Here is a 21,722-nt window from a genome sequence, read left to right on the forward strand (position 1 = left end):
TACCTACCGTACTGGAATACCTCAGACCTTTGCAACGCTGATCTCTGTCACCTCCATTTGCATCCCCCTGTCCACCATCACAGCCTATCATGAACCAGTGGGTGACCCCTCGCTCTTCGCGCATCCTATCATGAAGCGCTGCTTAGTGGGTTTGCGAAAGACACGTCCAAATTTACACCTGCCAGTGCCACCTTAAGACTTTGTGTGCTAAGCACACTCACAAGACCACCTTTTGATCCACTAGCTGCCACTTCCCCACAACATCTAGCTTTGAAAGTCGCCTTCATAGAGGCAATAACCTCTGTGAGAAGGGTAAGCAAAATTGCAGCCTATTATTTTTTTGTTTATCAATGATAAAATCCTTAGACCTCACCCGAGGTTTCTTCTTAAAGTTTTATATTAGACTTTCATATGAGCCCATCTACCTCCCCACCTATTATCCAAAACCTCACAGCTTCCCGAGGGAAGTGATGCTACATACTGTGGATGCTAGACAGGTTTTTGAGTCCTACATAGATAGGACCAAGGAACTCAGAAAATCAGACTTTTTATGTCTATGTTCAGTACCCATCTCTGCTCAGTGCATCTCCAAGTGAATTGCCAGTTGCATATTCACTTCCTTACATCTTCATAGTCTGCAGTGGCTCCCTCCTATCTCAGCACACTCCATGCTGTGGCCACATTAACTGCTTTCCTGCATAATGTACCCTTCGCAGGTATATGTAGAGCAGCACCATGGTCTTCCCATCACCTTCACATTATGCTCTATAGCAGGGACACGTACCTACCACCACTTTAGCTGATACGTTCCTTGCCTCTTCTCACAACTGACTCTAGCAGCACCAGTCACTCACAGTGGTGGGTGTTGGTCACCCGAGGAGCATCCACAGGGACACCACTCAAAGGAGAAGAGGAAGTTACCCTGTGCAGTAATGATAATTCTTCGAGATGTATGTCCCGGTGGTTGTTCCACTAGCCTACCTTCCTCCCCTCTACTTTGGAAGCCAGTTAAACAATTTCCAGTAGAAAAGGAACAGAGGGACATTTGCGCTGTTCATGCAGCCAACAAACAAAAACAGCACAAGATAGTGACTGCACATGTGTGACCTGGGAAGGCACTGCTAGGCAAAAATCTCCTAGCGTGAGGACGCACTGAGATCTGAGTGGAGCACCTACAGGGGGACACATCTTGAAGAACCATTGTTACTGTGTAGGATAAGTAACTTCCTCTTTCAGACTTCTCTTTTGCACCTGACTTGCTTTATTAAGTGTCTTTGTCTGAGATGATACATCATCATCTGCCCTAAGCAAGCCCTAAGGATTCCTCCACTGTACTCCTTAGCAAAAGACTAGCATCCTTTTGGAACCAGTTGGTGCTGCTGCCCTTCTTCTGGAAGGAATAAAGTGACTTACGATCATTTGCCATAGCTGTGTAGCATGGGCAGTACACCAAAGTTCTGCAACCTGTTTAAAGATAACAGGCTAAACTAGTTGCTGCTTTGAACTGTTAAGAATCCCTGCCATCCTGATGACTGTACCCTTCCTTGGTTGTGCAGTTCTCTTGGCTGTTCAATTAACCCCCTTTAGATCAATTAACTGGTTAAGTGGAGGCTGCGGGGGGGGGGGGGGGATTGTAGCCAGGATGCCAGAGCAGCCCTTGCCTGTGGTGGGCCAAGGCATGCCATAGGCGGCGGCTGCTCTGGTGTCCTGATCAAAGCAGCCCCTGTCTGTGGTAGGCCTTCTGTGGGGCTGCTCTGATCTGTCTCCGTCGGGCAAGGAGCTGCTCTGGCCCCACCGGTTAACCGTAATCCGCTAAACCTTCAAATCCCTATTCTGAAGTAGTCTGATACATTCATTAGGCTGTCTCACACCATCTAATTTACATCTGTAGCCAAAGACTCGCCGTCAGACAACAGCAAAACTTAATGCACGAACACCAGAAATGGATGTGGAAGAGCTGTTCTCTGAATCTGAGGAATCTGGAGGGGAGATGGAAGATGCAGATTGGGTGCCGATAAAAGCAGTCAAAGGTTCCAAGAAAAGCCTCTCAGGGGTAAGATCCAGTTACTTTTCTCTGCCTTCAGCTTGGGTTACTAGCTCTGGAGCTTGCACTGCTATTCTGAAGAAAACACTGCTTACCCCAGAATTCCTGGGGGGCATTTCATTTGTGGTCAGTAGTGCTTTGGATGAATGGTTTGTCTGCCACTCACCTGAACCTTCAGATAGCAGCAAAAGTAGTAAGCGTACATGGGCAACTGTACTTCCTGCACATCAAAGAGTTTGTAATTCTCTGAACTGCTATGTTCATGCATGTGGCTGCTGTCTGAGAGAAAGTGGTAAGATTGGAAAATCCCCCTGCAGACTGTCCTAGTTATGTGACTCCAAGGAAGTGAAGTAGTCAGCTTCTATGTATACAGGCTGCTGACTATGTGAAGGAGATGCTTATAGAACACTAAGCACTATACGTAGAAAGGGGTAAGGTGACAGAAGATGGGTGAGGTAGAATGCGAGATGAGGCAAAAATATTGATAGCACTGGTACCATGCAACTTTCTCCACAATTAGTGATGGGTACCACATGAAGTGCATGCATCCAACTATTTTGGGAGGTAGAGAGATGCGTTAAGCTTTGTGTGAACTTTCTCTTCCTTCCTACTTCCTGTGGTGATATTTTTTGCTTCATGGATCATTCTAAACCTGAATTCTCCAAAAGCCAGAGCTCTGATTCCCTGTTAATGCTGACAGCCTTCTCCCTTCAATTTTTTTACAGAAACACTTGTGTAAAGTCTTGGACACCACTGCAGGCTATAGTGAGATGAGGGCTTGAAACAAAAATCCATGCAGCACAGGTCTGAGGCCTGGGTAACATAAAGCAAAGTTAAAGTGTGAGCAAGAGGCAGGTCCCTGCTCAGAACTTGGCATGAACAGGACTGATAGTGGAAAACTCTAATTGGGAATAGACCCAGGTGTAGAACAATAATTGGTACTGGTCATAAGTTGGAAGTATATTTCTAACAGATGGTAACAATACCTCGTTATAAAGGACATTGGTACCCACATTCCCCATAGATACTGATCCAGGTTCAGGAAAGGGTCTAAAATGACAGCATGATGAGTAGATGTGTTATAGAGGCAGTCCCTGGGTTACGTACAAGATAGGGACTGTAGGTTTGTTCTTAAGTTGAATCTGTATGTAAGTCGGAACTGGCGTCCAGATTCAGCCGCTGCTGAAACTGATCAGTTTCAACCGCGGCTGAATCTAGACGCCAGTTCTGACTTACATACAGATTCAACTTAAGAACCCCAGGCATCCCCAAGTCAGCTGCTGCTGAAACTGATCAGCAGCTGATTCCAGGAAGCCCGGGGCAGGGGCTTCCTGTAGTCAGCCACTGGTCAGTTTCAGCAGCGGCTGACTTGGAGACGCCTGGGGCAGAGCAGCTGGCGTGCTGCTGGGTTGGTCCAGTAGCGCCGCCGCTCCTCGACGCTACTGGACCAACCCAGCAGCACCCAAGCTGCTCTGCCCCAGGTGTCCTGATTCAGCCGCTGCTGAAACTGACCAGCAGTGGCTGAATCAGGACGCCTGGGGCAGAGCAGCTGGGGTGCTGCCTGGTTGGTCCAGTAGCGCCCAGACCGGCGCTACGGGACCAACTGGCAGCGCCCCAGCTGCTGTACCACAGGTGTCCGGAGCAAAGCCGCGGAGCATGGGGGCAGCGGGACAGCCCAGACGCGCTGTGGCTGTCCTGCTGCCCTCGGGCTCCGTGGCTTTGCTCTGCTTTGCTCCCCGTCCCCCTGGTCTGCAGACCAGGGGGACGGGGAGCAAAGCGGCAGAACACGCGGGCAGCGGACAGCCCAGACACATCTGGGCTGTCCGCTGCCCGCGTGCTCCGCGGCTTGGCTCTGCTTTGCCCCCCCGTCCCCCTGGTCTGCAGACCAGGGGAACGGGGGGGCAAAGCAGAGCCAAGCCGCGGAGCACGCGGCCAGCTGACAGCCCAGACCAGGGAGACCCGGGAGGGGGGAGAGGGGCAAAGCAGAGCCAAGCCGCGGAGCGCGTGGGCAGTGGACAGCCCTGTCCGCTGCCCGCGTGTTCCGCCGCTTTGCTTCCTCTCCCTGGTCTGCTGGAGACCAGGGAAAGGAAGGGCCCCGTTTGTAACCGCGGATCCGACATAAGTCGGATCCGCGTAACTTGGGGACTGCCTGTAATCAAAACCAGGAGGTGCAGGGTGGTGGTGGTGGTATCTAAGTAACATCAAAGGGTGGCAACATGACAGGTCAGGAGTGATGTGTAACTTTGTATGTATGTATGTGTGTGTTTGTGTCTGTCTATATATACTGTGCGTGGGGGGAGGGAGTCTTTTTCCGGCATATGGGCTCTGATGGATTGCCATGTCACTGACTGAACCAAGTCCATTGTCATGGGGTACATATTCATAGTGGTTCGGTAGAGTCCATTGATAACATTACTGTACTTCATTTGACAATTATCTTGGCTGGGTGCCTTCGATCCTTATCTGATTTTGTGATCTTTTGGAGACTCTCAGAGTCTGCTATGGTGTGTCTATTTTCAGAATCCAACACAACACACAGGATTGTGCACACGTGCACTCAGCCACATGGTTGCCATCCTTGACTAAGCTAGAGACCTGTCAGGATATCACACCAGTAAATCCTGACTGCTATACAGGCTCATTCACTGACATGAAGTGTGGCGTCCCATCCACGTTGAAACTGCAGTTTGGCATCAAAGGGAGTTTATTATTCTGAACTGTCAAACCCCCATTGCAGGGATGAGAGCGGCTGATTTTATTTCACACTTAGAATTTAAAACTGTCCCCCAAAACCAGTGTTACTTCTGACTTGGAATGTGCATTAGCTTTATTTGGGAGATGCTAGTTTCATGCACTTAGCCTTGTTCACAGGTCTGGTTGTTGGTGGCATATGTAATGGGGATATGGAGAAGTCTTGAGCTTGAATTTGGTTTGGCGAGGTGATTAAAGTTGTTTGTAGTTCCAAAACATCAGTATTCAGAATGACCATCTAGTAGTGCAGGAGATGGCTCAGTGAATCAGATGATGACTTGCATCCCTTTTCTGGGAATAGAGCAGCAGTAAGCTGGGACATGGTATCTCATGCAATTCAGTGTCCAGTACTAGCACTGGTGAAGACCCTCTGACTGCTTGTAGCTATCTAGACCCAGTCCAGCAGCAGTGGAGTAGTTATTATACTGAGCTCTCTTCTCTTACAAGTGTTCCTGCAGAGGTCGATGTGGAAACAGGCAGTGTGGCTGCAGGAAGCAGAAGCTAGGCTGTACAGCAGGCTGTAACTGTGAACCAACAAAATGTAGAAACCGTGATTCTGGCACACTGGTGAGTACTACTGGCTTTAGCTCTTGGACCTTGGTGCCTCATGTTCCTAACATCTACCTGACGACTTCCATATAATCTAATTCAGAAAGACGATCATGGGCTTCCACAAGCTAGTGGTTCCTATGTACAAAACTTGGCATCTTAAGGTCTATCTTGGTTGGAAACAATTGTAAATGTTACCGAATATAATCCAGCCAGTGCATCTTGCTATGCTAACCATGTCAGTAGCTTCCTCTGCTTTGCCAGCCTGCTGAGTTAGTGTATGAATGTCAGAGTTTCTAGTCTTTTGGATTAACTTGCTACAATTCGGCAGATGCTTCTCAGAGAATAGTAATGGCAGTCCCTTCTGCCTGGTAGCTGATATGAATATGCGTCTCTGGTCCAAACTGTACAAAAAACTTACTGCATTCTACTTATTCATGGCTTTTTGAAATAATCTGAAGAGGAACTTAGCTGGTTTTAGTTACCTCACAAATCACCCTGATCACTTATGATTCCACTCACTGGAATAGTTGCCCTATCTGCCCTTTGCATTTGACTTTGGCTAGCAGTCTGGTACCATAAGGCCTCTGCTCCGAACTGCCCACCCTGGTCAACAAGAAAGCAAAATTAGCCCATTTGTACCCCTTATCACATTGAAGAACCAGTTGCCCTTATAACATCTGCCTTCTTGTGCCTATGTGACTTTTTTAGTGTTGCTGTTTACAGCAAGGGTACATAAGATACTAGGATTTATAAGTCTATTTCTTTAATAATATTATTGATGGGGCAGCATTGGACTAGGCTAATGTGAATATCTATCCCTCAGGATGGTTGTATGAGTGAGGACCAAACAAGAGATTCTGGAGGATCCTTTAAACTGGAAGATCCCACTGAAGTGACTGCTGGGGAGACTTTCTTTGAACCAATATGTATCACTCCTACTAAGAAGGTACAAATCAGAGATGGTGGAGCCTAAGTGGAATTGATGACTTCCAGCCCCTGGCTGTGTTCTATTGTTCATGGATAGCAATGGGGCACTAAATCAGGAGAAAACTCGCTGAAAATAATTCACTGCCTCTTGCTTAGCCCAAGCCTTCTGAGCAGCTTGTGGGAAGGAAAGCTATACGGGAGCCAATGTGGGTCTGTCCCAAGCTGATGGTGAAATTTTTTTTTTCCAACAACTAACAATATCATCCAAAACCCAAGATTTGGTGGTGATGGGGGACTTCCACTATCCAGATATATGTTGGGAAAATAACACAGTGAGGCACAGACCATCCAATAAGTTCTTGGACTGCATTGGAGACAACTTTTTATTTCAGAAGGTTGAAAAAGCTACCGGGGGGGGGGGGAGTTGTTCTAGATTTGACTTTAACAAATAGGGAGGAACTAGTTGAGAATTTGAAAGTGGAAGGCAGCTTGGGTGAAAGTGATCATGAAATCAGAGTTCACAATTCTAAGGAAGGGTAGAAGAGAACTGCAAAATAGACACAATGGATTTCAGGAAGGCGGATTTTGGTAAGCTCAGAGAGCTGATAGGTAAAGTCCCATGGGAATCAAGACTGAGGGGAAAAACAACTGAGGAGAGTTGGCAGTTTTTCAAAGGGACATTATTAAGGGCCCAAAAGCAAGCTATTCCGCTGTGTCGGAAAGATATAAAATACGGCAAAAGACCACCTTGGCTTAACCACGAGATCTTGCATGATCTAAAAATAAAAAAGGAGTTATATAAAAAATCGAATCTAGAACAAATTATAAAGGATGAATATAGGCAAACAACACAGGAATGCAGGGCAAGATTAGAAAGGCAAAGGCACAAAATGAGTTCAAACTAGCTACGGGAATAAAGGGAAACAAGAAGACTTTTTATAAATACATTAGAAGCAAGAGGAAGACCAAGGACAGGGTAAGCCCACTGGTCAGTGAGGAGGGAGAAACAGTAACAGGAAACTTGGAAATGGCAGAGATGCTTAATGATTTCTTCATTTCGGACTTCACCGAGAAGTCTGAAGGAATGCCTAACTAAGGGTACGTCTAGACTACATGCCTCTGTCGCCAGAGGCATGTAGATTAGGCTACCAGACATAGTAAAATGAAGCGGCGATTTAAATAATCGCCGCTTCATTTAAATATACATGGCTGCCGCGCTGAGCTGACAAACAGCTAATCAGCTGTTTGTCGGCTCAGCGCGGCAGCCATGTATATTTAAATGAAGCGGCGATTTATTTAAATCGCCGCTTCATTTTACTATGTCTGGTAGCCTAATCTACATGCCTCTGGCGACAGAGGCATGTAGTCTAGACGTACCCTAACGTAGTGAATTCTAGTGGGAAGGGGTAGGTTTAGAAGATAAAATAAAAAAAAAGAACAAGTTAAAAATCACCTAGAAAAGTTAAATGCCTGCAAGTCACCAGGGCCTGATGAAATGCATCCTAGAATACTCAAGGAGCTGATAGAGGTATCTGAGCCTTTAGCTATCATCTTTGGAAAATCATGGGAGACAGGAGAGATTCCAGAAGACTGGAAAAGGGCAAATGTAGTGCCCATTTATAAAAAGGGAAATAAGAACAACCCAGGAAACTACAGACCAGTTAGTTAACTTCTGTGCCAGGGAAGATAATGGAGCAAGTAATTAAGGAAATCATCTGTAAACACTTGGAAGGTGGCAAGGTGTTAAACAGTCAGCATGGATTTGTAAAGAACAAATCGTGTCAAACCAATCTGATAGCTTTCTTTGATAAGATAACGAGTCTTGTGGATAAGGGAGAAGCTGTGGATGTGGTATACCTAGACTTTAGTAAGGCGTTTGATACGGTCTCGCATTATATTCTTATCAATAAACTAGGTAAATACAACTTAGACGGGGCTACTATAAGGTGGGTGCATAACTGGCTGGATAACCATACTCAGAGAGTAGTTATTAATGGTTCACAATCCTGCTGGAAAGGTGTAACAAGTGGGTTTCCACAGGGGTCTGTTTTGGGACTGGCTCTGTTCAATATCTTCATCAACGATTTAGATATTGGCATAGAAAGTACACTTATTAAGTATGCAGATGATACCAAGCTGGGAAGTGTTGCGACTGCTCTGGAGGACAGGGTCATAATTCAAAATGATCTGGACAAATTGGAGAAATGGTCTGAGGTAAACAGGATGAAGTTTAATAAAGACAAATGCAAAGTGCTCCACTTAGGAAGTAACAATCAGTTTCACAGATACAGAATGGGAAGCGACTGTCTAGGAAGGAGTATGGCAGAAAGGGATCTAGGGGTTATAATGAACCACAAGCTGAATGAGTCATCAGTGTGGTGCTGTTGCAAAAAAAGCAAACGTGATTCTAGGATGCATTAACAGGCATGTTGTGAGCAAGACATGAGAAGTCATTCTTCCTCTCTACTCTGCACTGGTTAGGCCTCAATTGGAATATTGTGTCCAGTTCTGGGCACCACATTTCAAGAAAGATGTGGAGAAATTGGAGAGGGTCCAGAGAAGAGCAACAAGAATGATTAAAGGTCTAGAGAACATGACCTATGAAGGAAAGCTGAAAGAATTGGGTTTGTTTAGTTTAGAAAAGAGAAGATTGAGGAGGGACAGTTTTCAGGTATCTAAAAGGGTGTCATAAGGAGGAGGGAGAAAACTTGTTCATCTTGGCCTCTGAGGATAGAACAAGAAGCAATGGGCTTAAACTGCAGCAAGGGAGGTTTAGGTTGGACATTAGGGAAAAAGTTCCTAACTGTCAAGGTAGTCAAACACTGGAATAAATTGCCCAGGGAGGTTGTGGAATCTCCATCTGTGGAGATATTTAAGAGTAGGTTAGATAAATGTCTATCGGATGGTCTAGACAGTATTTGGTCCTGCCATGAGGGCAGGGGACTAGACTCAATGACCTCTCGAGGTGCCTTCCAGTCCTAGTATTCTATGAAACAGTGGTACTATATCTGGTGTAGGGAAGCAAAACACCCTAATTAGGCTTTTTTGCTCTTCAAAAGGTCATTGACATGTTGGCCCTCTTATATGGCTCAACCTCCCCCTAATCGACCATATGCATTCCCAGTGTCCTTATATCAACTCAGTATTCTGTTCTCATCCCTTCCCCCCTCTCCAAAAATGTATAGAAAGTCAAGAAAATTGTAGTAGCTTTTGTAGATTAATATTTTGTGGCCACTTGCAATTGTGGATGCCGTTTATGCCTCAGGGAAAGTTGGCTAGTTTCTTTGCATGCAGTGGTAACTTAAGCTAATAGCCTCATTTTCTTACCAGGTCCTGAAAGAGATCACCGAGCAAGATGTGTTTGTCAAGAAGGCCACCACAGCTGCACTCTTAATCAGTGGAGATGTAGAGTCTCAAGAGAACCAACTGCCACTAGTGAAAAAGAAAAAGCGAATTTTGAGTAGTAACACCAGCTTCTTCTCAGGCTGCACCCCCATCAAAGAAGAGGACAACTGAGGGCAATGGATGTTTCATGTTGCATTTCCTTTTTCCATCTAAGACACTAACTCTTAAATGATTAACCGGGTCCATAAACTAAAACATCAGAAGAAACAAGTTTCAGCTACTGGCAGAAATATGGGTGTCGTGGTATAGCAGCACTCCCTCGGTTGTTTCTCTAGGTCTGCCTGAGCAGCTGTGGAGAGAAGAGCTATTTCTCTTTAGAATATTTAGTGAGCTGAGTAGACTCACCTAGCCCATGCATTCCAGTTGCCTGTCTCAACCTGAATGCAGGTGTGATTTTACCTGCATTGCTCTTAAAAGATTGTTTTGAATTGCACTGGTCATTGAGTCCTTCCTTCAAATACGGAAAAAAGGAATTCCTGCCCCAGTTACCATGTGAGCCACCTTGGTGCTTTTATCTCGCTGAGGTACTGTTTGCTATGCTAGCTGGTTTTAAGACTACGAACTTTAGTTTCCTTTAGACCACTGGTGCATCATTAATGAAATGAGACTCTCACTAGTCTGTGTTTGTGAATATTAGTAATTTTATTCTTTTTAATTTTTGTAGTGTTAATAAAGGAAGTACTAAAAATGCCTAAGCTCTCAGCGTATTATATCCTGAACAATTCTAACAGCACCTACTCCACAGTCTCAGTAAATTCTTAGCCCAGGCTGATCTGACTAGACAATAAGGTTTGATCACAACAGTGGGATAACTGCAACTCTCAAAGCTGGTCTGACTACATGCCCAATTATACAGCAATGGATGTAGTTAAGATTTCCAGCAATTGCTCCAGCCAAGCATAGGGCTTGATGTTCGACTGAATTGTGATCAATGGTTATACTTTATTTGAAAGAACAGGGAAAGTATACATACAATATGATGGGGGCTAAATTAGCTACAACTAATCAGAAAAGAGATCTTGGAGTCATCGTGGATAGTTCTCTGAAGCTTCCACGCAGTATACAGTGGCAGTCAAAAAAGGAAAGAGGATGTTAGGAATAATTAAAAATGGGATAGAGAATAAGATGGAGAATTATCTTATTGCTTTTATATAAATCCATGGTACGCCCACATCTTGAATACTGTGTCCAGATGTGGTCACATCTCAAAAAAACAAATACTGGCATTAGAAAAGGTTCAGAGAAGGGCAACTAAAATGATTAGAGATTTGGAATGAGTCCCATATGAGGGGAGATTAAAGAGACGGGGACTCTTCAGCTTGGAAAAGAGAAGACTAAGGGGGGATATGATAGAGGTATATAAAATCATGACTGGTGTGGAGAAAGTGAACAAGGAGAAGTTATTTACTTGTTTCCATAATATAAGAACTAGGGGCCACCAAATGAAATTAATGGGCAGCAGGTTTAAAACTTTAAAAAAAGGAAGCTCTTCTTCACACAGCACACAGTCAATCTGTGGAACTCCTTGCCTGAGGAAGTTGTGAAGGCTAGGACTATAAAAGGGTTTAAAAGAGAACTAGATACATTCATGGAGGATAAGTCCATTAATGGCTATTAGCCAATTTGGGTAAGGAATAGTGTCCCTGGCCTCTTGTCAGAGGGTGGAGGTGGATGGCAGGAGAGAGATTGCTTGATCATTTCCTGTTTGGTTCATTCCCTCTGGGGCACCGGGCATTGGCCACTCAGCAGACAGGATACTGAGCTGGATGGACCTTTGGTCTGACCCAGTATGGCTGTTTTTATGTTTCTGGCCCAGGTTTCCACTCAAAATTTGTAGAGCCACTCCATAGTCCTTGATTGATACCTTCACCGTGCATTGTGCGACTGCTCACCAAGCCAGGGATAATGCCTCATTTGGATGAGCGTTGTTACAATCAGTGGTTGGTTCAGACCCCGCCTCCTATCCTTGTGAATCACCAAATGGGAACACACATGAACAAGCACTCGAAGAAAAAAAACGGTTCCTTACCCCACAACTCTTGTTCTTCAAAATGTGAGGTTCACATCTATTCTAAATAGCCAGCCTTCTTTCCCTCTGGAGTTACCAGCAAGAGGAAACTGAGGAGAGGACGGGTCTGCAGGCACTATGTTGAACACGATGGAGATGTGACTCCAGGGAAAACCGAGCCTAACCCTACAAGTGGTTTTTATGGAAAAATCTGGCCACAATGAACACACTCACTCCTAATTGGAAACAACCTGAACAGCACATCTCAAAGAACAACAGCTATGTAACTGCTTTTTTTCTGCAGGTAGTTAGATCTTCAAGTGATTACTCATGTGCATCCCAATATCTGTGCATACACATTGGCTACGTCTACATTGGCATGATCTTGTGCAAATACTCTAACACCAGAGTTCTTGCGTTAAAGTATTTGCGCAAGAAAGCGTCTACACTGGCATGTGCCTTTGCACAAGAGCACCCGTGCCAGTGTAGATGCTCTCTTGCACAAGAAAGCTCTGATGGCCATTTTAGCCAGTGGGCTGTCTTGTGCAAGAAATTCATGTTGCCTGTCTACACTGGCCTCTTGCACAAGAACAGTTGCGCAAGAGTGCTTATTCCTGAGCGGGAGCATCATAGTTTTTGTTCAAGAAGCCCTGATTTCACACATTAGAACATCAGTGTTCTTGCGCAAGATCTCACTGCCAGTGTAGACAGGCAGCAACTTTTTGAGCAAAAGCGGCTGCTTTTGTGCAAGAGTGCACCAATGTAGACACAGCTGTTCCATGCACGATTGTCAGAAAACTTTTCTCTAGCAGCATCCTGTAGTGACCTCTCATGGCATCTCATATGTATTCCTGACCTGATTGATTCCCGCTTTAGTTCCTTTGTCAGTGATGGGTTGTTGGAATGTCTTGACTCCTTGCTTTCTAAGTAGTTCTTCCCTAGTGCTTGGTTTAACTCTATCTACAAAGAGCTTGTTATCAGTTCATCTAGACAGTGGTTCTGAAGGGGAAGAGGGGTTCTCCTTCCACTTGTTTGCTGAAGCCTGTGAGAGATGCAGCAGCCCCAAGGCTTTAAGTAGCGTACTAAGTGAGGGAGGCAACCTGCATGTAGCATACAGTGCCTTAGAGAAGGCCACCAACCAGGTAAGTGCAGTATTTGCAAGGGGTTTAAGCCATGGACTAAATGCAATACTAGCAGCTTAAACTTCTCATGCAGTGAGCACTCAGGTTTCATGATGCAGCTTTGACTCACTCGGTGTGGACTGCCTTGATGCAGAAGGCTTTGAGGGTGTTCCTGAGGACGGAGTACCAGATCCTCCTCCTCCTCCCTTAGGGAACTGTCTGTCCTGCCTTTACTACGGTTGGACCCAAATTACCTCAGCCCAATGATCCTGAGCATGGTAGGAGTGGACTATTCTATCCAGTTCTGTTCCCTCCCTTTCCACTAGTGCCCTGTCCTTCAGGAACCCTTCTCACAAGCAACTTCTCATCTAGGAGGCACAATTGGTCCTTGCTGTAGGTGCAATACAGGTTCATTCAGGGGTGGAGGGTTCTACTCCCAGTACTCCTTTATTCCAAAGACGGCCTACACCCCCTCCTGAACCTCAGGAACTTTATAGTCTCCCTAGCTTCCAGTACCTGTAGCCTGGATGCAGGCTACAGGTATGCTGCCTTCACTCTCTAGGACATGTACTTTCACATTATCCTGCACCATAGGCAATTCATGGGGGGTTTTTTTGTTTTGTTTTTTTCCTAGTGGCAAATAGACATTACTAATTGAGGATGTTGCTATTCACCCTGGCCACAGCACCTCAAATCTTCACTTTGTGCATAGCAGTGGTGGCAGCATTTCTACAATGACACTGGGTGCAGGTTTTCCCATATCTGGACAATTTGATTGATCAAGGGCAGGGGGAAGAGACACCAGCTGTTCTGGTATGTGGACCCAGTCACATTCTTGCAACTCAGCCTCCTCCTCAAAGTGCCAAAATCCACTCTTGTGCCTACATAATGAATCTAGTTCATCAGGGTCCTGCTTGATTCTACTTGGGCAACAGCATCCCTAGCCAAGTCCTGCTTTCAAGCCTCTGAGTGCCTCCTCTCAGATGTGCCCAGTTACACTTGTGCACAATTGCATGAGGCTTCTTGGGCACATGACCTTGTGCATGCCCAGCTCCACCTGTGTCCGCTCCAAGCATGGCTGGTGTAAGTGTTCAGACTGTCCAGGGATGACACCAACCTCATGATCACTATGCCACCAGCAATCCCTGGAATACCATAATTTAATTTCTTTATAAAATACACTTAAATGAGATATGGCAGATTTGTATCAAAACATTTCATTTGAAATTCACTTTAATGCAGACAAAATAGAGGCCACACATGAACAGAAAAAATGTTCAAGAACTCATCCACAAACAAACAATTTTTTTCCACTTATTTTAAAACTTGATCCCAACTTCAAACTTAGTTTAAGGGGAAAAAAAGGCTTTTCAAGTTCTACACCTACAACTAAGCCTTTAAAAATTCACATACAACACACTGTATGAAGAAAAGCATCTTGCAAAAACTGTACTTTCAAAGCTACAAGTATTTCTACTTAAATCACAGGAGACCAAGTGGAAAATATTTTGGAAAGCTGTACATGACAAGACAAACTAAATAACATCCATCTATCATTGTGAGTGAGCACTAAAAGATATTTTGTATCATACAGAAGGTTAAAACCAACTTATTACAATGACATCCTAGCAATATTGTTCTTCTCCTGATTCCATTAACTGAATATTTACACATTTTCTGTCTCAATTCATGAACACTTTGACAAGTCCCAACTCAGACTCAATATGAATCACACCTCTGAAAAAAATGGATACTGGACTGTATTCCTTTACAAATTATCATAATCATCATCATCTTCATGCTTTCTTTTCAACGGATTTGCCTCGCTGGCTGCATTCTGTGATACCATATTTGTAGTAATAAGAATGTTTTTTGATCCAATTAGCGAAGGATTAATCAGAACATTCTGAACTGTTGGCGTAGTAGGTGTTGCTGTATTTAAAGTAAAATTAAAAGTGTTATTAGCTGCCAGTTTATCTCCATACAACAATACAACTTCTTTTCTTTCAGGTTGTGTTAGTCTAGTGTGGTTGCTTATTCGTATTGTTTAAACAGGTTAATCTTTAAAGGAAGTTTTTGCTGTTTGTTTGAACATGGGTATTTTGAAGTAGGATCTATGACAATTTTACTGATTTGAATTCTCTTAATTTAGCAGCAGTAAGTAGGTGAATTGTTTCAATAGCTAAGTAGGACTAATAATGGTTTTGGTACATTTGTTCCAGTTTTTGAAAAGGCAAGCTTAATTCTGGCATTTCATGCCTTCTGAGTGCTTGACTTTTCATTAGTATTCTTTTCATGTAGACTCCTAGGCTTTTAAAAGAGCAACCAGAACAAACAAATTCCCTATTAACCACATATGCCATCAATATGGTTAGAATATCTAGCTCCACCATGCAGATCTCTTGCAACTCAATAAAAGAAAACCAAAATAAGTAATGTGTGCGATCTTGCAAAGAAGTGTTTTGTAACTTATTATACCTGATTTGACTGTTGTCTGAGAGGATGGGATCTGTACAGTGAACCTTTGACCTGTCAGTGATACTGGAGTGCCAACTTTTGTTGAAACAGCTACAGTTTGTGCTGAAGGAGTTCCTGAAACACAGGATTTCATTAGAAGACTCAGTGCAGGCAAATTCATATTTTTTTTTTTTATATAAGAGAGAGAAACAACAACTTCAGCTTTTGGGCACATTTTATGTAATAAAGATATCAATATTATTATTTAAAGTAATATACTTCATAGGATCTAGATCAAATCTAGTTAAGTGGCTAGATATGCAGAGTAAGCTGTGTGCAGCAGCATGCATCCATTTGAGTATGAACACAAATGATGAAACTCCCAGGTGGCCACAAGAAGATGCACTCAGAGGTACTGATGTGCACAATTACATGTATAAAATAACTGCATGTGCCCAACTTAAATTGCACTTTTAACTTCCATTGCACTTTTCTAAGAACACAGCAGGTTGTGAGAATATCAAAGTTCACTGAAATGGGGAGTAGGAAATAAACTACTGTTCCTTAAAAAGCATACTCCCAAGATGGTTTAACATGAGAATAGACTTATATTCAAAACTGTTCCAGAGGTTTCAAGTTTTTCCTAAGAAAGGTCAATATGGCAAACCATCACTGAGCACTCTTACCTAAAGTAGGAGTGCTAGGTCTACTACTTACAGCACCCACACTCAGTCGGGGTACTGTTATTCTTCCTGCAGAAGAAGAGACCTGTAAAGAGAAGACACATGCACTCAGATTAGAATCACCATTTCGGTGTTGGAATCCCAGATTTCTACGTACATATGTGCCCTCTGCAACAAAATATGAACATGTTCAGTCTATTGCAACTAAGGCTGTTAAGAGGCAGGTAATTCACAAAGGGTATGTCTACACTACCCCGCTAGTTCGAACTAGCTGGGGTAATGTAGTCATCCGCAGTTGCAAATGAAGCCCGGGATTTGAATTTCCCGGGCTTCATTTGCATGAAGCTGGCCGGCGCCATTTTTAAATGCCGGCTAGTTCGAACCCTGTGCCGCGCGGCACGGAGTAGCTAGTTCGGATTAGGCTTCCTAATCTGAACTAGCTGCACTCCTCGTTGTAGCTGTACGCCTAATCCGAACTAGCTACTCCGTGCCGCGTGTAGCCGCGCGGCACGGGGTTCGAACTAGCCGGCATTTAAAAATGGCGCCAGCCGGCTTCATGCAAATGAAGCCCGGGAAATTCAAATCCCGGGTTTCATTTGCAACTGCGGATGACTACATTACCCCCGCTAGTTCGAACTAGCGGGGTAGTGTAGACATACCCTAATAGTGTAATCAATAAAAAGTCTATCGACTATACAATTCCTCAATAAGGGAAGAAACGCTCAGTCCCAGTTCGGGCTGGGTCCGGGAGCTACCCCCACTGCAGCTCTGCAGTTGTAAGAGCCGCGCAGGCAGGCACCCCAGTTCCTACTACATTTAAACTGCAGAGCTGCAGTGGGGATAGGTCCCAGACCCAGCATGAGCCGGAGTGCCTGCCCAGTCAGAGCAGCCCCTGTCCTCAGCGACCCAGGCTGGCCACAGGCAGAGGCTGCTTTGTGGTTACCCTCCCTCCCCACCTCTGCTTATGCTGCTGCCAGGGGTGGCTGGCACCGCAGAGTGTGCTGGGGAAACCAGCTTTTAAGCCAGCTCCCTTCAGCACCAACTCCTTCTCTCTCTCTCTCTCTCTCTCTCTCCCCTCCCCCTTTGCTGCCTCTAATACAGAGTCAGAAGGCCGGGTCGGGGGGAGGGAAAGAGGTGGAATGCAATGATTAGTCAACTACATGCTTACATCCTTAATTGCAATACAACACTCCTCACAGAATTTGCTCACTGTGACAGAGCTGTGAAACCACTAATCCAAAGCACAGAATCCTAACTTTTTCAAAAACTGAAGCTGTTTGAATTATACAAGATTACATTAAAGATGTAATTTTAAAACACACCACTTACAGACTAAGACCTTCTCATTTTGTTTTTGCTCAGCATGAAATTTCTTACCTGGATTAGAACCCCCTGCATTTACAAGGGAAGTGTTTTTATACTGTCAATTATAGAAGTGGTTTAATACTGTGGTTGCACTAACCTACTTTAATATTGTAGCTACAGATGCTAACCAATCATTTATAGTGAAATTTCATTGCCTGTTTTGAGTAATTCTGAAAATTATTGCACTATTCACTATATGCATGTGACCAAATACTATTATATTAATAAGCAATGTACTTTATTTTGATTTACCTTTACAAGGAGTCTGGTGGCACTTTAACAAATGTATTAGGGCATATACTTTTGTGAAAGTATATGACCTTATAAATTTGTTAAAGTGCCACCGCAGTTTTTTGTTTTTGCTGAAACAGAATAATATGGCTACTCTTTGAAATGTGACATTTTACAATATAGTAAGCAATTGCTTTGGCCTATACAAAAAAATCAAATCAAAGAATAAGTCTTTAGTTTATCTCTGAAAGCTCTGTTAAGATTCTGTGTCTGATTTTCAAGGACTTTCTGCCTCAATCAGTATTCCAACTGAGCTGACTGAATGGTCCCTTATCATACACCAAACTGGATATCCCCCGAGTTAATTATAAAACACCACAGCCTCTTTTATTAAAAATGTAATAAGTGAAAAGAATATTTTCAGGCAGGAGATAATTTGAAACAGCTGCCACAATTAAGTTCAATATGCTTTAGTACCCCACAGATCTTTACTAGTATGTAGTCTAATTTGTATCTGAAAACTGTTGTTTTACAACTGAACAGTTGTATCGTGTTTAATAAAATGTCATCATCAGCCAAACGGGATTTGTTTGATAAAGTCTTACCTTTTTTTGCAAGGACTTAAGTCTGTAATTTGGAGCTGTTAAACAGTATCTATCAGGTGGCAGTCTGGGTCCAGAGTATGGCTTTATCAATGGCAATGGGGTCTGATTCTTTTGTCTTGCAATATCAAGCAGAAACTAGAGGAGAAATAATTATGTCAGTACCCATGTTCTTTTGTTATATTAGGATTCCCTGAATAAGCTTTACTTACATCTCTTGGGGGAGGAGAGGTAAATGACTGGTCTGTTCGACACTGAATTGCTAATTTCACATCATCTGCATCAACACTGGATTTCTTAGCATGACTTGAGTAAATTTTTGCATCCTCCAGTATAGTGGTCACATACCCTTTTAAGAACAAAGCAGAGTATCTCCCAGAGAACATATGTAAAAAATAGCAACCTTTTCACAAAAATGCAGTAAAAATTCATATTCTCTACTTGTATTCTGGAAGCTACAAAAGAAAGTTATTTTCTGATACACATTCCATTAAATAAAAGATTAATACATGTTTTGTTGATTTGACAAGACAGATAATTAAAGTATGAAAAAAAACTCTAAATACCCATCTATTTTTATTTTTAAAACTGCTTATTGAAAAGCAAATAACAATGACTTAGAAAAACATATGCTGTCTTGCATATCACACATACCCGTACAATATCCCTCCCACTGGTACCACAATCCAGGGCATCTCATCAGTAAAACCTACAAATCATACCACATAATGTGGTGGGTTTCTAATATAAATATGGGCAATGGACTTATTTTTACTTTTTTTCTCATGCTAAGATTAGAGCCAAAAAATCCGTAAATGAAACTCTACAGCAATAAAACTCTGTGCCACAAACCCTCTATATGTCCAAGTCTCCCCCTCCTCCCCCCGTGTCATATGGTGGCAAGTTAGGAACACGGAAAATGCCATACTGGATGAGACCAGCAGTTCACATAGTCCGGTGTTTAGTCTACAAGTGTCCAGAACCAGATACTTCACATGATGGTATAAGAACCCAGACATATCTCATCCTGATCTCTGCTAATCAGAAATTGCTTTAAGCCCTGAAATACAAGATTTAGTGTTGTTTCCTATAGTTTTGTCATTAATGCCAACTCTAAGTAATCTTTCTATCCCTATAAATATCCAATCACCTCTTCAATCTTGATAAGTTCTTGACCACAGTGATTTCCCTGGCAATTCCACAACTTTACAAGTGGTGTGCAAACGTATTTTCTTTATTTCATTTTGAATGCTGCACTTTAATTTATTCCAACATCCATTTGTTCTCCTGTAAGACAGGCACATGCTCCTGACCTGCATATTCCATATCAGTCACTACTACATCTCAGTAGTGGGCAACCTGCAGTCCGCAGGCCACATGTGGTCCATCAGGGTTCTATGCCTGGCCTGCAAGACATTCAGTTTACTGTTGCCCACATGCAGGATTGCCAGATTCCACTGTTTCCGTCTGTGTAGCTTTTTTTCCCTACTGGTATTACTTAAATGGCATGCATGTAAAGTAAGGGATGTGACGTGAAATGCATACTGATTGCACACAGCATTGACTGAGAGACACGTGCGCTGTCTCTGCATCAAATCAAAGTGGTTCAGTGGGCACACCCCACAAACTCTATGCAAGCTAGGGATGAGCACCATCTTCACGGGGTGGGAGGGGGGAGAAGATACAGAAGCACAGCAGGGGATCCAGCAGTTAATACGCTAGTCAGGTGGTAGTCAATGGAATTTCCATCAACTATTCGATTAGTCGATAAGGCAGTTAGCTCCAGAGGGCGAAACGAGTCAGGACTGATCTGCTGGATCCCAGACTGCTGTGGCTCTACTTTTTAAATGTAGTAAGAGCTGCAAGTCCCTGCTCACGCTGGGTTTCCCCACTGTGCCTCTGCCTCCCCTTGTTCCCCTCCCCCCCCCCCACTTTCCACACTGTGGAGACTGTGTTGAGGGGAACTGGCTCTTAAGTCAGCTCCCCCAGTACTGGCTCCTGCTTCCTCCCCCTACCTTGCTGCAGCAAGGGAGGGGAGAAATGTGAGTAGTTGACTATTCAAATACTCTTTTACATCCATAGTGTAAACTGTTAACCAGTTCAGCTACAGGTTTAACCAGTCAACAGCCCATGGTGTGGTGAGTCCAGATGGCCTGGAGCAACCCCCATCCCATAGCATGCCCTGGGTGGAAGACTGCTCCAGCCCAGCTGGGCTTGAGTGCCCTCCCCATGGCATGGCAGGCCTGGCTGGGAAGGACCCACCGCACCATGCTGGGGGGGGGGGGGGGGAGCTGCTCCAGCTGGTGAAGCACCAGTTACTGGTAAAGTAGTGCTTCCCCCTTAACCAGTTAACCCTTTACATCACCAAGCTGCCCCCGCCCATCACAGTGGCTCTTATCAGTCCCATTTCCCCAGGTCTTTGATCGTCCTCGCAGACTTTCTCCTTGTGCGCGGGGGGGCCAGTAGCGCGCAGGGCGGCCCGGGCGCAGCAGCCCAGCGTTTCCTGTAATTAGCATGTTGCCAACTTACTGTACGTGAACTCCAACATCTGATTGATCACGCGGGGCTCGTACTCCGTGATGCCCATGTCCTTCAGGATCTGCGCCATCACCTGCGCTCGGCGAGACACACAGGGTGAGTCCCTCGCACCGCCCTGCCCGCTCGCGTGAGCAGCCGCCAAGCACCGGGCCCAGCCGGCTGCAGCGGCGACACCGCCGAGCCGAGCCGCGAGCGCCGGCGCCCCCACTAGGAGCCCCTGTTACCTGAGCATCCTTAGGCGCGCTCTTGGGAGACGCCATCTTGCTTTGCTCCATGGCTTCCGGTCAGCTGACCTGTTTATTTCCGGCGCTGCTGTGTGAGGAACCGCCCCCAGGTGTGCTACTGAGCACGCGCCAGCGCCTCTGCCCGGTGCTGTCGGGCATGCGCAGTGGTGCTCCTGCGCTGCTCTCTGATAGTGGCGGCGGGCGCCGGGGTTTGTGCGTGCTTAGGGTGCCAGGCAGGGCGCGTGCTGCTCAGGGGGGCGCCGCGGGAATCTCCGCTGCTGCTGCGGGGGGCGCGCAGCTTCGGGAGGAGCCTCGTGGCTGCTTTTAAAGCCCGTTTCGGGGTCCCCACCGACCTGTGTCAGTGCTGCGGGCGGCACTAGCCGGGCGCCCCCAGGAGCGCGTCGGGCCCCCCGATGACGTGGAGGGTTCGTGGCCTCCTGCATCGCCCCTGTCCTGCTTTTGGAGCTTTCCCCCGTCCTCTGCCTCCTGTTCTCCCCCGGCCAGCCCTGGTTCCACCGCCTGCCCCCCCCCATCTCCATGGGACAGCCCCACTGCCCCCAACCCTGCTTCCACCGCCTGCCCCCCCCCATCTCCATGGGACAGCCCCGCTGCCCCCAACCCTGCTTCCACCGCCTGCCCCCCCATCTCCATGGGACAGCCCCACTGCCCCCAACCCTGCTTCCACCGCCTGCCCCCCCCCATCTCCACGGGACAGCCCCGCTACCCCCAACCCTGCTTCCACCGCCTGCCCCCCCATCTCCATGGGACAGCCCCACTGCCCCCAACCCTGCTTCCACCGCCTGCCCCCCCATCT

The 21,722-nt window shown here is 45.3% G+C and overlaps 2 protein-coding genes across 3 annotated transcripts in view; one reads left to right on the forward strand and one right to left on the reverse strand.

Annotated features, from left to right (window-relative positions):
* Window positions 1–10,370, forward strand: part of KIF4A (kinesin family member 4A) — a 53,895-nt gene extending 43,525 nt beyond the window's left edge. Inside the window, exons 29-32 of the mRNA XM_014568820.4 lie at window positions 1,892–2,053; window positions 5,243–5,362; window positions 6,171–6,293; window positions 9,605–10,370. Of these exons, the coding sequence (XP_014424306.2) occupies window positions 1,892–2,053; window positions 5,243–5,362; window positions 6,171–6,293; window positions 9,605–9,790 (591 nt within the window). The 3' untranslated portion in view covers window positions 9,791–10,370. The remainder of the gene's footprint in view (window positions 1–1,891; window positions 2,054–5,242; window positions 5,363–6,170; window positions 6,294–9,604) is intronic.
* Window positions 10,371–13,542: 3,172 nt separating this feature from the next.
* On the reverse strand, window positions 13,543–21,045 carry TAF9B (TATA-box binding protein associated factor 9b). Of its 2 annotated transcripts, none has more exons than XM_075940794.2 (7): window positions 20,909–21,045; window positions 20,676–20,757; window positions 18,359–18,495; window positions 18,150–18,284; window positions 15,952–16,033; window positions 15,287–15,388; window positions 13,543–14,740 (listed from the first exon to the last, which is right to left on the reverse strand). In XM_075940794.2, the coding sequence occupies exons 1-7, from the start codon at window positions 20,957–20,959 to the stop codon at window positions 14,577–14,579; spliced, it is 753 nt and encodes a 250-aa protein (XP_075796909.1). In that variant the 5' UTR covers window positions 20,960–21,045; the 3' UTR covers window positions 13,543–14,576. The 2 variants fall into 2 exon arrangements, with proteins under 2 accessions (XP_075796909.1, XP_075796908.1); XM_075940793.2 differs by having other exon boundaries at window positions 15,287–15,400; window positions 20,909–21,044.
* Between the last annotated feature and the right edge of the window lie 677 nt (window positions 21,046–21,722).

This window comes from Pelodiscus sinensis, chromosome 13 (assembly GCF_052426305.1).
Source record: "Pelodiscus sinensis isolate ZL-2025 chromosome 13, ASM5242630v1, whole genome shotgun sequence".
Taxonomy (NCBI): domain Eukaryota; kingdom Metazoa; phylum Chordata; order Testudines; family Trionychidae; genus Pelodiscus; species Pelodiscus sinensis.

Coding starts and splice junctions, on each gene's coding strand:
- TAF9B (XM_075940793.2), bottom strand. CDS start 20,959: ATGGAGCAAAGCAAGATGGCGTCTCCCAAGAGCGCGCCTAAGGATGCT. Junction 20,758..20,908: donor GCGCGCCTAAGGATGCTCAG/GTAACAGGGGCT, acceptor CGCCGAGCGCAG/GTGATGGCGCAGATCCTGAA. Junction 16,034..18,149: donor TTAAGTCCTTGCAAAAAAAG/GTAAGACTTTAT, acceptor TTCTCTTTACAG/GTCTCTTCTTCTGCAGGAAG.